Source organism: Sycon ciliatum, chromosome 11 (assembly GCF_964019385.1).
Source record: "Sycon ciliatum chromosome 11, ocSycCili1.1, whole genome shotgun sequence".
NCBI lineage: Eukaryota > Metazoa > Porifera > Calcarea > Leucosolenida > Sycettidae > Sycon > Sycon ciliatum.
Genome location: NC_088653.1, coordinates 22,493,397 through 22,509,168, shown reverse-complemented (window position 1 = coordinate 22,509,168; position 15,772 = coordinate 22,493,397). Strand labels below are relative to the sequence as shown.

At 46.8% G+C, this 15,772-nt stretch overlaps 2 protein-coding genes across 2 annotated transcripts; one reads left to right on the top strand and one right to left on the bottom strand.

The window, feature by feature from the left end:
• The first annotated feature begins 2,507 nt into the window (after positions 1–2,507).
• Positions 2,508–4,488, top strand: LOC135827533 (uncharacterized). Its single transcript, XM_065340016.1, has 2 exons — positions 2,508–3,905; positions 4,004–4,488. Exons 1-2 carry the CDS (start codon positions 2,517–2,519, stop codon positions 4,004–4,006), a joined length of 1,392 nt encoding a protein of 463 aa, XP_065196088.1. The 5' UTR covers positions 2,508–2,516; the 3' UTR covers positions 4,007–4,488.
• Positions 4,489–11,505: 7,017 nt separating this feature from the next.
• On the bottom strand, positions 11,506–12,222 carry LOC135827188 (uncharacterized). The gene has a single exon (XM_065339715.1). It carries the CDS (start codon positions 12,220–12,222, stop codon positions 11,506–11,508), a length of 717 nt encoding a protein of 238 aa, XP_065195787.1.
• Between the last annotated feature and the right edge of the window lie 3,550 nt (positions 12,223–15,772).

Sequence of the window (15,772 nt, the reverse complement as noted above, 5' to 3'; positions counted from 1 at the left end):
TCTGTCATCCGATCCAGATTCAAGTTGATAGGCACCATAAAGTAGTGATTGCAGTAATCTGCAGCAGTGATGGGGATTTGCGTTCCATACGTCTTGCCGAAAAAGTCTTGAACCAGATTGTAGCCACGCAGGTAGGAGGATTTGTTGTAATCGTAGAAGTATTGTCCTTCCGTATTACGACTCACATCCCACTGGAACTTGAGCGGGTTGTCAAAGAGCGTCTCGTCGTTGACAGTGACGCGAAGTTGACTGAGATTTGCATGAATCATGGCCAGTCTGTTCGAAGAATGTGATGCTTGGCCTCCAGCCAATGTTGGTTGTGTACCAAGAGTCAAATCCGTGAAGAACAGGATCATTCTGCGTGGTATGTCTGCATTGTGAAGCAGTTCCAGTGTACCAGCATCATCTGAAATGCTCTTTTGTATGAGACGAGGGCACCACGTATGGAAATAGAGTTGCTTGGGAAGGCGTACACGATCGGTAAGATTGGGTTCCATGCGATAGGTAGTGTACACAAAGTCCAGTTGGAGTAGATCGATGTTAATATCACCGACACTCAGAGCACTGTTGCCACCATCTCCCTGATCACTAAGCATGATGTATCTGGAAAGCTCGGATTGGGGTAGATCAAAGCGAAGCTTCATCTGTGTACCCGGTGGTAACCAAGCATCGTCCTGATTGAAAAACGGTAGGAAGGGTCTCAGCTTGTATTGAAACCGTCCAACGGCTGCTCGAAGTGCATTTTCCTGTACCGTGTTGGAGAAGCCTTCGTTGGTCACAAGCTCGACGGTGGGTGCACGCTTGGGTGTGAAATTAGCGTCGAAATCCGGTGCTCGTGCTGCATCAGCGTGTACAGCGTTTGTTTCGAAGGCATAGCCATGCTTACGCTTCACACCAAGTTGATAGGGCGATAAATCCACACCTCTCAATGCTCTTTGCGGATCCAGTTTCTGTAGACCGTAGAGATCCGAGTCAACGTACTGAAGACGTTCGCTGCTGCTTTCCATTAGACTGAGGATATGCTGAACCATCTGCATGTCGGCAACTTTACTCGATTGCGTGACCTCTGTTCCGTTGATCTCCACTCGAATGTTCTTGAACCACGAAAAGGCTGGTGACGTGGTGCACACCCATCGCGTATAGTCTCCAGGTTGATTATCGAGATTGTTTTTGACACTATAGCGCATTTTCACGATGAAATAGCTCTCCCCGAGAGCAATGAAATTCGGTGACGAGATGTCCAGTTCATTGTTCAGGGATGGTGGTGAGCGATCTCCTGTGGAAAAGAGTCGTACTCCGCGTCTACCCTCAAGCAACGAGAGTTTCTTCTCCGTCCTGTCGAGGATGTTCTTCTGAACGATCTTCGTGTTGGTCAGGAGTCCCGTGAAGGACTCCGGAGCTTGCGGCGAGTAGATCTCCTGTGCCATTCGTGCCAGTCACATTATAATAGGGGCGAATTTTTTTCAACGATCCAATATCCAGTGTCTTGCGAAAGTCGTTCATCATCGCTATCAATCGTCGATGCTCCTCGTTAGTGAGCTTCCCATCTTCCAGAGTGATGCCCAATTCCAACATGAACGCGTCTTCAGCTCTCTCCATCTGCTGCAGTTGTTCGATACACGTGACAAGCTGACGTTTGGTGTCGAGAACGTGTTTGCCTATGCATGCCATGATCACGCCGATGATCGTGCTACTGATGGCGATGATTCGAATGCGATGTTCTCCAGATACGACACCACTCCCTTGGAGAATATTGAGAAGGGTTTGAGTGAGTATGAGAAAATACAAGATTGCGGTGTTGTAAATCACGTACGTCTCCAGGCAACGCACCTTTTCGCTCTCCAATTCCTTTCGTTTTGCTATATCCTCCACCATGTCTCGCACGTGGCGGACACGAACATCTGGAAGATCCATCTAAGTCGTGCTGGTGATCCGAAGATCAAGGTAGACGGGATATCCGGAAGTGATGTGTTCGCCGGTGTTGAATTTCAACCAAAACGAAATGCTAATCACGTTTTCGTGTGGAAGCAGCAATCGCTTGTCTTCTTTTCCAAACACGTAGTTATTCAAACCGTTGAGGGTTTGAATGAGAAAGGTCTTCAACACCCTCGAATCAGTGTTGTCTTCGTACTCCACAGCAGGTCCAATGAGGTCGGTGTAGAGCAGGACAAGTCGTCTGTCTTTTGTCAGATCCACAGCGAACGGGAACGTGTGAGATCCCTCGATAGTGTATGGCTTGAGAATAGTGCCCACACCCAGCACCAATCCGGGTGAGTCCTTCTTCAACAAGCACCGTTTCTTCCTGGGTACCGAGACACTTATGCGGCTGGTGTGACGAGAGTAGGAAAACACAATGTCTCCGTGTCCTGCTCGTTTCAGAGTGGCATTGATTATAGACACCAGATCGTCTACATCGCTGTATGTTCCCGTCTTGATGGACAGTCTATCCTCTTCTTCTTCTTCTTCTTCTTCTTCTTCTTCTTCTTCTTCTTCTTCTTCTTCTTCTCTGCCTGACAATGTCAGGGAGGAAGATCGCTTTCATTGACACTGCAGAGTTCAAGTTCCTGGGGCGAAGGCTGCATGCTGATTGCTCTGAGCAGACCCAGCGGGAAGACATCCGTCAACTCACTGTATCTCTCATGCAAAAAGTAGATGGCTCTTGGCTTCAAGACCACCACAAGCTATGGCTTTACCACCATCTTGTAGTGCCCAAGCTTTCTTGGTCTTTCCAGGTTCTTGAACTCACACAAGGTTTTGTACGTGAACTGCACTTTATGTGTTTACCATTTCTGAAGAAATGGTCAGGCCTACCTCGATGCGCAAACTCTGCCATTCTTTTTATTGGCAGTCGCAAACGCTTTGGCTTACGCCTCCACTACCTTCCTACGGTGTGGAAAAGGTGCCAGTCCATCAAATGGCACATTCTTCGATCGAGTGGGGACGCGCGCATGAGGGCGCTGTACACTCTGCGTCGGAGTAAGGATGCGAAGCTGACAAAGCGATATGCGGCGACAATAGAGCTGGAGTGTGCAGAGGCATCAGTAGGTTCAGGGACTCTTCGTCCACCGTCATCTTCAAGTCATCGTGCAGGGTTGGGTGCTCGTGCTCCGAAGCAGCATTCCAAACCCCCGAGGAAGGATCTCCTTCAAACATTTGAGGAGATCAACGCGCAGGAGCAGATTTTGAGGCTGAAGACTCTTCAGGTGCAAGGCAAGTGGTTGGAGTGGACATCGGTGATGTGGCAGGACCTCTCGTGGAAATCCCTTTTGTACGGTGGTACTGGTAAGGATTTGAAATTTCTTCTCGCATCAACCCTCGACGTGCTACCTTCTCCGACGAACCTACGCCGTTGGGGAAACACCGTAGTGGATCCGTACTGTAGTTTGTGCCGTACCTGGGCCTGTACTACGCGCCACGTGCTTGGCGCTTGTCGCGTAGCGCTGGACCAGGGACGTTACACCTGGAGGCACGACAACGTACTCGGGGTCATCGTCAGGAACATGCGTGAGGAGATTCGAATCCGCACTGCTGCAAACACCGTACAGACCGAAAATTCAAATGAGCTTGACTTCATCTCGTTTTGCAAGGCGGGAGAGAAGCCAGTTCGCGTTCAGCCCAGACGAAAGTTGGTTACGACTGATCTCCTGTCAGCGGCCTCAGACTGGAAACTTCTTGTCGACTCAGTTAGTGCAAAGATTTCTTTCCCTAGCTGTGTTGCACTTACCACCCTAAGACCAGATATAGTTCTGTACTCTACGAGTCGTAGGATTGTATTCTGGATGGAGTTGACAGTTTGTGCTGAGGACAGATTCAGTGTCAGTAACTCGCGGAAGGACAGGCGGTATGCGGATCTGGCCGATCAATGCCGAGCAAACGGGTGGCAGGTCGTTTCTTTTTCGGTTGAGGTAGGTGTGCGTGGTTTCATCCCGGACTCTCTTCGGAGGGCTCTGAAAGCGCTTGGATTTTCTAATCGAAGAATAAAATTTATTTGTAATTTGTGCAGTAAGACGTCTCTGCGAAGCAGCTACATCATCTGGTTGCGGCGTCAACAAAAACACTGGTCGGAAGATCCACTTTTCTGAGGTACTGTATGTGGGGCTCCGTTTATTGAGGTGCGTTGAAATTTATTCTCTTTATCTTATTATTTCTTTTCTATAATTTCCCCATATGAGTTCCTATCAGTTGCTGTGAACACCTTGAGTGGAGAGCGCTTGCTCGAGCGTTGAACCGGGTTCTTAATCCACCATACCCAGTTCGCAAGGCTGGGCGGGGTTGTGAGCAGGCTTTCATTTCATCTTTTCTTATTATTTCTTATTATTTCTGCTTTTCATCTCATTACAAAAATTCTGCGCTTTTTCTCCATCTGCGCATAAAATCTAGACTGACAACCTGCTTGTTAAATCATGCACCTGCTTTCAGGCGTAAAAACCCTGTTGTAGAGGTCTCAGTCCTCATTTGTTAGACTTACCTGTCTTTATAAATGTAACTTACTTCTTCTTCTTCTTCTTCTTCTTCTTCTTCTTCTTCTTCTTCTTCTTCTTCTCCATGTACCAAATAGAGTTTGTTCGTTGCCTCGTCTATGTTCTCAAAGTGTACTTCAAACTGAGCCGATTCAACATGCAGGACTTTATCGCGCGTATCCAGGTCCTTCACATTTAGAGTAAAGTTCGGTTTGTGCAATCCCCTGCTCACCCCCGACGTGTTGTTCACCACCGTCAGTATCACAGACATTCTGATGTTGTGATGGTAATCACTATAGGTAGGTTTTATTTTTCATTTTCATCTCAAGAATGTAGAGTAGCATGTGTGCGCTATATATTATATGTACAATCGAAGTACTTAATACTTTCAGATATTGTAGTGTGCCATGAGTTCTGTGTGGATGTCCTGGATTGTGTGAGAAGATAAACTCTCGACAAAGTGCAAATGACAGAACAACTTTGACGTAGTGCGGTTGAAGAATTGAGTACCACCAATGCGGTAATCGCAATCTTCGATTCCATTGGTTCTGGAAAATGGATCCGTGTCCAAGTTGGAATGTATCAAAATGGAGTTTACGTATAGAGTGAATAGGCCTTCTGAATTCCGAGCGTAACTTATGACACACTTTGTACCCAAGAGATCCGTCATGCTCGACACAGGCTTATCCAAAGCAGCCGATAATTGGTTCGTTAAAGACGAAACGGGTAGGTTGAATGATGAAGAGCCGGAACCCGTGAAGTAGTTGCCACTTATGTGGGTGGCAGTGAACAACACGTACAAACTAATTTCCGACAGTATCGATGTCGAATGCCTTCAACGCCATGTTTCTAGGGTCAGGTGCATCCACTTGAATGACTTGGAACATTGCAAAAGACATGTTGTCGTGAAACAGATTGACGAATCGTTCTCTAATGGAAACTTGCTCGTGTTGTGAAATGTTGAGGTAGAAGTGACCGTCTCGGAACATGTCGATGCCGTTCACGATGATTCTCTTGTCGTTCAAGGCAACGAGATTTCCACCTCTGTACGTGTTTCTCCTCACCCTGGTGACGGATTCAAATCTGCTAGGATGAGAGTATATGTAGAGGTAGGCGTTTCTCCGAATGTAAGGTAGTAGATGAAACGGATCGGATAGGTTCTGACTTGATTGCGGACCCACGGGACCTCTGGTTCCTTGGGGGCCCACGGGACCTCTTTTTCCTGGAGGACCGGTTGGACCGATGGTTCCTTGGGGACCGACGGGGCCTATGGTTCCTTGATCACCTTGGACACCACGTTCACCTTGTGAGCCGTCTTGCCCATCTTGTCCTCTAGGTCCAATCTCACCTTCAGGACCCACTAATCCACGTTCTCCACGTGGTCCAACTTTACCTCTGGGACCTTCTGGACCAGGTATTCCTTGATCACCTTTTTGACCGCGCTCACCACCTTGTCCATCAGCTCCTCTAGGTCCAGTCTCACCTTGAGGACCGATCAATCCACGTTCTCCACGTGGACCAGCTTCATCTCTTGATCTATGAAGCCGACCGAAAGCCGTCCATTCCGAGCTGAATTTCTTGTACAAGATGAGCGTGGTTGCGTCCACATAGAAGTCACCGTTTCTCCCTACAGAGTTCAGTGGCATATCACCTCCGCTAAGCCATCCCAATCCCCGATCACCACGAGGACCTTTCATCTTGCGCACAGCGTCGATGTCGTGTTGCAATCTTGATGATGATTGACGGATTTCATTCTTCACCCAACCGGCAGGGACAGCACATGTCAAAGAGCTATCGTCGTACGTCAAATTACAGATCGAATGCTCGTTCATGTCGAGGTTAGCATCCATGGGCACGGATCCGTCTGTTTTAACGTGCAGCTCATCAGCTGCTATGGTTTGATCTGTGTAGCGCATAGATCTGTTTTCCACATCTTGCACATTGCTCTCATCGGCTTTCTCCTCTTTCAGTTTCTCCACATCATGAACCAAGGTGTTTTCGGTGTCATCGTTCCCCACAACCGATTGCATCTCGGCAATGTCATTCCGCATGCTTTGCATGTGTTTGAGGGAGGCCTCGTCACCATCACTCCTATGGAAATGCGTAGCCCAGTATGCCATCTTCGCACACATACACACACACTGTACTAATTAGGTTAGGAAATATTTTCTTTCTCAAATAAATCGTATTCTTTGATGGGTGTGCACATGAGATCACCCTGGTTCATCTTTCCCAATTCCATTCTTTTCACATCCTGCAACCCATTCTCCACTAGTAGGAGTGGGGATACTAGAGTCAGAAGAGGCAAGGCAGCACTCTTCAGTGGACGTACTACTCGACACAACACCACCCATACTTGTTCTTTAGAAGTTTTATTTTTTTATTATTATTATTTTTTTTTATGACTATCATGAGATATTGGAGTAGAAAGTAGTATACAGTCAATCAAGCCCGCCAAAAATATTTGACCAATCAGCATCGTGCACGCTAAAATCCATCTCATTTTAAAGGTTCCTTACACGATACCGCCACCTTTGTGAACTGATACAGTATAGAAATAAGATCACAGTCAAACGTGTGCATGTTCTGGATCACGTGATCAAGTGAATAGGTTTCCCAGCAATAAGCATCAATCAATGATGTCATAAGAGATATATCAGATGGAGATAAAAGCAGCAAATTCGAACGCAACGTGGACAGTTGCAATGAAGACACCATCCTAGTCGACTCCATGAGATGCAGTACGTATAGGAGTGGAAAATGCTGAGGAAGAGGTTTCATGATTCGACTGAACCTCAACCAGGACACATTGCTACGAGGTAAGTAGGAATGTAGTTTACGTAATGCATCCACATTCGTATCGTATACTATACAGGATAATGCTATAGAATAGTTTAGACTCTTGTACAAACAGGACTTCTTCATCGCACTTATCTGCTCTCGAAGAGGGTGTACACGAAGCTGATCGGATAAGAGTTCAGTTTTCGAAAGAAAATGCAAAAGATGACGATCCACACCACATAACCGCTCATGTGCAGCATAAGGCTTCTTCATCAAACTACATCTCTGATGCACCTCAACTTCAGGTAAGTAAACCACATCCATGACAAGTCCACACGAAGAACATACGTATCTTCCTTCATGAACAACATGATTAAGATGATGACACTGTTTTTCCTCCCCTTCTTGCTCTTCTTCTTCTTGTTGTTGTTGTTGTTGTTCTTCTTCTTCTTCTTCTTCTTCTCTTGCTTGTTCTTCTTCTACTTCACGAAGTCTCTTTTTACGTACATAGGCACGTAAGATATCAAAATCAGAATCCATCTTCACCCCACATCATCACCATCTTCATAATGAAACATTATCCAACAATGTATCTACTTTATATACCGACTCCCATCCGAGGCAATTAACAGGTATAACCATTGGGGGTACAATCATGATGCCATATCCCCTCAACCACCTCAAACACCCGAAAAATGATTTTTAAATATAAAAATACGGCACCCGGTTTTTTTACCCCAAAAATGGGGCCTTCAGCTCCCTTTCACCGGGTAGTGATTGTTGGCGACTGTCCATCTGTTGGATGCCATGCTGATCCCACCACCACCACCACCACCACCATCACCATGACCACCACCACCACCACCCACCCTTCTTTCCATGCTCGATGACATTGTCGATAGGTCGCTGATGTCTCATCCAGCGAGACCTTGGTGAGCTTCGGTCCCAGTATATGTAGTCAATTTGAGCCTTCCCTCTTATGCCTAGTCGTCCGTGGTGGTTTGGTACAGTTGGTGGGTACGAATCCAGCTTTGTTACATGATGCGTTTTTTTCCTTCTTTACGGTCCGGGTATAAATAGGCGATTTGAGCCTTGGGTCTTGTGTGTAGTCGTCCTGGTCGTTTGGTACAGTTCATGCCTTCCGTACGAGAGGTTGCGGGTACGAACCCAGCTTTGTTACATGATGCTTCTTTTCTTCAAAGCCTCAGACAGAAAGACCCTCAATGATTGTTTCAACTATGACTGCATGCCTTATATGACCTGGCCAGGATACGCATGCCATATAAGGCATCTTTCACCCACTATGGAATATGCCTTATTTAAAAACTACAGCATGTACACCTTCCCTATAAGGACACTTCACCCTACTATGGAATATGCCTACTATGACATCATCCGTGTACACCTTCCCTATAAGGACACTTCACCCCTTTATGGCACATGCCTTCTATGACATCATCCGTATACACCTTCCCTATAAGGACACTTCACCCCTTTATGACACATGCCTACTATGACCTCATCCGTGTACACCTTCCCTATAAGGACACTTCACCCCACTATGGAAGATGCCTTATATGACCTCATCCGTGTACAACTTCCTTATAAGGACACTTCTCCCCACATATAGACCAATCCCAAAGGTCAAAGGTCACATTCCTTCTATGGACCAATCATCCGTATTTGGAAAGGTCAAAGGTCACAGCAAAGGTCAAAGGTCACATGGAAAGGTCAAAGGTCAAAGGTCAAAGGTCAAATGACATCTTCCATATATGGACTATTCAGCCTTATATGGCACCTCAAAGGTCAAAGGTCAACTCAAAGGTCAAAGGTCATCTGCCATATATGGACTATTCTTCCTTATTAGGAAGCCAGGGGTCAAAGGTGACTTTTGAGTCAGAACCCCCACCGCACTATACTACTCCCATTGCCATTTTGCAGAATTTTTCAGAGTTTTGCGCACTCGTTTTTTCAGGTCAACATTTTGACTGACTATTTGTGTAATTTGGGGACAAAACCCGATACTGCAGCTCATCATGCAACAGAATTACAAATGTTCGTACAATTATCAAGTTTATTAGGTCATAACTTTGGTCTACTTTGCTTGATTTATTCAATTCAGGGCTCGTTAGAAAGCTCTTGGCAGGAGCAAAGCCAGGCCACCAAGCTCCATTATGAAGACGCCACAAATCAGGTGCAGTATTAAACACAGCAAAGTCGCCAGCAATAGCCCTTGGCGGATTATGCCGGCATAATATTTGGCATAATCTTGGGATTTCGTCAAAAAATTATGCTCCGGCATAATATACGGATTCCAACGTGTAAGGTCGGCATAATCTTTCGGTTTAGACAAAAAATATGCTTAGGGGCATAATACAGCTTTGTCAGAAAGCCTGCAGATGTTTTTTTTAAATACCCCAGTTACGACTCCTTGTCATAGCCCTTGGCGGATTATGCCGGCATAATATTTGGCATAATCTTGGGATTTCGTCAAAAAATAATGCTCCGGCATAATATACGGATTCCAACGTGTAAGGTCGGCATAATCTTTCGGTTTAGACAAAAATTATGCTTGGTGCATGGCCGTGTGTGTATGCGTGGTTTCTCAATCCTCTATGTACAGCGTGAATACATAGTGGAATCGAGCATAATTCAGCATAATTCAGCATATTTGTTGGCATAATTGTGGCATAATCAAAAGCATAATTTGACGATTGGTCGAGCATAGTCCGCCAATGGCTAGTCAGCAAGCCTAATATGCAAGCAAATTCGTCCCATCAACATCATTCCACACTCCTTCAGCGCATAATGCTCACATTTTTTTCGAGGCGTTTCTAACTTCAGCCGGCTACGTCACTATGATGTGCTCAGTCAAGTCGCTCAAAGGAAAAAAGGGATTTTCCCCGAAAATGGCAAAGAGATTGATCAAAAGAAAGGAAAAGGACAAAATGTTAGGAGTTGTGACGAACATACAGCTGTTACAACACTGAGACAGTACAGCATACCACTGAGAGGCAAATGCATTTGACCCTCCCAAAAACCAGTGTTCACGACCAAGCATTTCTCACAGCATCGCTCATTAGCGTATGTCCTTATACGTAACCATGGCAAACCCCTCTCTGATTCAAACAAGGCCACACCACGCGGACTGCACACCACGCGGACTGCACAACACACAGTTCGGCACAACACATCTCCCATGGTCGCCAATTGGCCTGTTTCTCTGTAGCCAAGCTGCTCTATCTTGGGTATCTTGGTGACTTTAAGCTGCAGAGAAACTGAGGATGATTTATTGACCGCTAATTCCCAGAGCAGTGTTCTCTTACTGTCAAATAAAAAGGGATGCAGCTAAATACTCGTTGGCTCGCAACAAGCCATAAAAGGCCAGTGTCACACTTGCCAACAGCATGGCATGGTCTGCAGGGGCATAATTTGATCTGTCAAGGTACAGCCGGAATTGAGCAAGATCGGGCATCGTCATCCCTCTTCGATTAGATGCAGAAGGAGATCGTTACTTCTCAATCCCATGCAACACAGCAGTCAATCGGGCAAATTTGAGACTGCCAATTGGTGCGCCATTACAGAGCAAGTGGTATCTTACGGCAGCTAAGTACACACGAATAGTCGACAGCGACAGGCGTTTGGTAACAAACAGGTCAGAAGTAAAGGATATAATATGTTCAGCGGTGGGGATAAGAGGGGGAAAAGAGTGGATTTGACAAAACTTTATGTATGGGGAAATACCGGGCTTAAAAGTCTGGGCTGTGGAACCAGAGACTGAGTCTCTGACGAGGTAATTACTGGCAGCAATCAGAGCAGCGAGTTGAGCGGAGGAGGTGGCACTTGGCATTGGCTGGCTGTGGAAGCCAGTTCTCGGAAGCGAGTAATCTGCAGGCGAGACAAAGCATCAGCAATGCAATTATCAACACCGGCAATGTGCCGTAAAAACAATATGAAATTGCCAGATGCGGCCTGAGCAAGCAAGAATCTGATAATGTGCATTTAATTCTTCTTGGGGTATGAACCTTTCTGCCACGCTAAAACAGCAACTTTATTATCACAGTGAAACATAAGGCGCTTGCCGGACCAAGAGTGTCCCCACACAGCGCATGCTAGAGCAATTAGAATCAGCTCACGAACCATAATTGCTTCATCCTGCATCTCAGCGGCCCAGTGCCCCAAAAAACCATTGTCCTTGATAGAAACCGCCAAAGCCAACATCAGAGACATCCGTGAAAAGCTCAAGGTCAGGGGACTTTGAACACTAGCCATCATGGAAGAATAATTTGCCGTTCTCGTTTGCAGCAAAGCAGCGCCACCATTCGATGTCCAAGTGGGCTTCTGTGTCAATATGGATGACTGACTGAAGAGACGGAGCGGGGCAGCTTAAACCGATGACGCGGCGGATGAAGGTCCTGCCAGGTGAAACCACCTTGGCGGCAAAGGACAGGGTGCCTATCAGCGTCAGCAGTTTCCGTTTTGTGCAGCTAGCGCGCGTTGACCAGTCATTCAAAGCCTCTAGCATGACAGATAACTTCTCGTCAGGTAGCCGCATCACCTGCTCAATGCTATCGACTTCTATGCCAAGTACTGTCACCACCGTTGCTGTTCGAACCGCCTTCTCTGCACCAGTGGCGAATGGGATGCCGAGGTTGTCAAATACCTGCAGAAACGTTGCTTTTTGAATAGCTGCTGTGGAGCAGTGGACAGATGAGCTAGGTGGTGCGACTCCGGTGTAATCATCGAGATAGTGCTCCAAGTCGTGAATGGAATAGTTATGGCGAAGAATCCAGCACACCAGCTCAGCCACGGTGTTGAACAATGCAGGCGATAATCGCAGTTGAAATGGAAGCATCTTGTCGACGTAGTAGTGACCTTGCCACACCATGCCGAGCAGAGACCAATCGTCAGGGTGCACGGGAACATTACGGAATGCATGCTGCCGGGATGTCAACTTTGAACACTGGAGCACCCTTGCCATGACGAATAACGTGACATACAATATCATCAACAGCCACATACATCAAGCTGTATTGGTCCTCGGAGATGCCATCATTGATGTTGTGTCTGGCCGAGGCAGAGAGGTGCACAATGTGTCTGTGCCCACCAGACTCCTAAGGCAGGACCCCTATGCCAGCTGATCGAAATGGCACACATGGTGGTGCGGGGAACGGCTCAGCAGCATGACCACGTAAGCACTCCTTAGCCAGGTATTCCAAAACAATGTCAGGATTGTCAAATGCAGAAGACAGATAAGGGAAGTACGGGGATCAGCGTAATCAATATGAAAACCGTGCATCAAGACATGTATAAGTGCTTCTACCATTCCTCTATTAGGGTAGTTAGTGAGTTCGTCTGCCAAAGCGTAGACGTCCACTGGGCTAGACGGGCGGTGCTGTGGCAGCGGTGCATCCGAAGGTTAACTACCTGGCCTTGGCGAGGCCGGGGCAGCGGCTGGCTCCATTGCCACCGGTTTCGCAGTAGGAGCCAAGTGGTGGTATCTACAGATGCGAAAGCTAAACGTGCCTTTGTTGAAGACGTCACAGGTGTGAGTGGTGCTGCTGGCGAACTTCTGTGCTTGAGTCCGTGGAGTATACAGGCAGGACTCGGCAACATGTCCGTACTTGTTACAGGCGGAGCAAAAATGACAGAGACTGGCCGGTGAAACAACGGGTGTAGAGGTCCATGTGGATTTTATCCCACTGCGCCTCCAAGCAGCGCGACGCTCTCTGGCGGAACTGAACATCGTACTCAGCTACTGCCGCCCATCTGAACCTCTTGGCCGCCTACAAAACCTGTAGCTATACCCCTACAGCTCCAGAGACTTGGCCAGTTGTTGGTCAGAGATGATGCAGCAGTGAATTGTCCATGCCTCGATCCACATGCTGAGGAACGAAATATTGGGCTTTTGCCGCAGGTCACCACCAACTGGTCGTCTTGCTCAGAGAAGCAAATGCATTTCTGAAGTGGTTCGTCGGCAGAATTGATGGGACTGGCAGGGGGCAATAGGCAGCTGAGATCAATATATTCCCCACTGAGTACTTCCGCAATTATTGTCATGCTTGAATGGCTATGCACGGTAGTAGCTCGAGGCTTACCGGAGGCAGGCGTCAGGAACGAAGTTGCTGCTGCTAGTACAGACACAGAGGGAGGGCTGGCTGTCACGGCTGGCTGGCGGTTGAGAAGGAGATCGTCAGGTGCATGTACTTCGGGCACATCAAGGGCTTCGCCCGGTGCGTCCGCCGTCAGAGCAGGAGCAGAAGCCGCCAGCTGTGACAAAGCTGCCGAGGCGATCATCTCTTGCAACTGTGCTGACTGCCTTGCAGTAAAACCACCCAGAACATTGCATACTGGCCAACCCTCCCGGTTTTCCCTGGAAAATCCCGGGAAATCAACACGACTTACGAGGTCCCGGGGATTTCAAGCAAACTCCCGGAAAAGTCGTAGTTTTGCCTGATACAGGATTTTCCTGATAACTCCATGGATTCGCCTCGATTGTCCCGTTTTTCAAAAATATGTACGGTGCCTTTTCGCACTTCGAACTGCGCATGACACTTTCAAGACCTGACAAGCTTGGCCTGCAAGATCTGCACTGACAAACTGAGAGGCGGGCGCCAACTAATCAAACTGCACTGCAGGGTCGAACTGTGCTGTACGCAGATCTGCAGAGTCAAACGTTTTTCGGCGGGAAAAGCTCTTTTTCCCTAGTTTATGTGCCATCCAGGAATTTTGAGATAAATCCAAGGATTCTGCATGTCTTGTCAAGGGTTTGAGATATTGGTTGTTGGTCAGTGTGCATTGTAGATTAACTGAGAAAACACAACCTTGAGTCACCTTGATTAACTGGATGACAGAAAATTTGACAAGGAAGCTGCTTTGCTGACACAAGGCAAGCCAAAGCGGCCATTTAACCTTTTTTCTTCCGCCGTTTTCAGAATTTGTTTATGAATTTAAAATGTGCGCATGATGAATCCGTGACCAACACTTGCAGGCGTGGGCTAACTTCGTCATCTTAAATCAAGAATATCTTATGCAGACATGGTGGCACGATAGGTACTGTCCAGGTACCACTAGCTTGGCATGTGATAGTTTGTGTTGTTGCAGGAGGATTGACGGCATAGTCAGGAGAACAAGTTAATTTCTTGGTACTGCCGACGGTTGTAGAACCAGCCATTGGATATGTACCTTCAGTTGGATTTGGGGGTGTCTTACAGTCTCCTAACAATACAGTTCAAAAAGTAATGGAATATTCTAAATTGTTTTGATTGACAAAGTACATTGAGTGTTACGTTTATCATCCTCACTTGGACTCTATACTGTTCACTAGCAATGAATAATTTCAAACCTTTTGACATACTGCACATATGGTTATCAGGGGCGTAGCCAGGTTAGTGATCAAGGGGGGGGGGGGGTGCCAAGACTTTCCCCACACAAAAGTACAGTCATGCACTTATGTTGGTTCTTTCCTGCATATTGTTCGATCCGTGAAATGGGGGGGGGGGGGAGAGCAAAAGTCGCTCCTTATTTGACGCTGAAGATCAATCATGGCAAATCTCCAACCAAGCAGTAGTAACAATTATGGTATTTTTACTACACCCTGCTTCCAACTAATGATGGACCGAGTCCTGGATGCTGCTTTCTCCAGATTTATCACACTCTCCATCGAACTTTTAAAATGGGATTTCTGGAGCGTTTTTTCCTCTTCGTCATGTTTGATACTGAGTAAGGCATTCTTGTTCAAACCTACACTATTCCCCACAAAAACGCAAAACTGTACTTCAAAGTTACTTTAACTCTTCTGATGCTGTACCCACACTTGGAATACATTAAAGAAACTTCTTTGCCTTTCCACAACCTCCAACGCCACCAATTAACTGCCAGAACTACATTAAACAAAACATTGCGAGAACAAACTGCTATGTCTGACGTGTGCCTTGCATAGACCGTGCTGCTACTTCCTTGCTTCAACCCATGGCATGTTTCAACGGTATGATTCTTTGCTTCAAGCAAAACGTGTGGAGTGTGATGCAAATCATGTGCTGAGCTTGCTGAGGCCTGACGTGACACTGCACAGCGGCAGGTACGAAGCGGAGTTCCCTTGACTAGAAATTGCATTGCAAAAAGGCCAATCATGAGACAAAATAGTCAACTGCGTGTGGATTGGTTTCAGATACATTGTACTTGTACGTGCAGGTCTGAATCAGGGAGTAGTACCTACTACTTGCATTTCCTGGTCTCTCTCTCTCTCTCAGTCTCTCTCTCTCTCTCTCAGTCTCTCTCTCTCTCAGTCTCTCTCAGTCTCTCTCTCTCTCTCTCTCTCTCTCTCTCAATCTCTCTCTCTCTCTCTCTCAGTCTCTCTCTCTCTCTCAGTCTCTCTCAGTCTCTCTCTCTCTCTCAATCTCTCTCTCTCTCTCAGTCTCTCTCTCTCTCTCTCTCTCTCTCTCTCTCTCTCATCCTCTCTGTCTCTCTCTGTCTCACTCTGTCTCTCGCTCTCCTCTTTTTTATTTTTTTTATTTTATATCACATTGCAC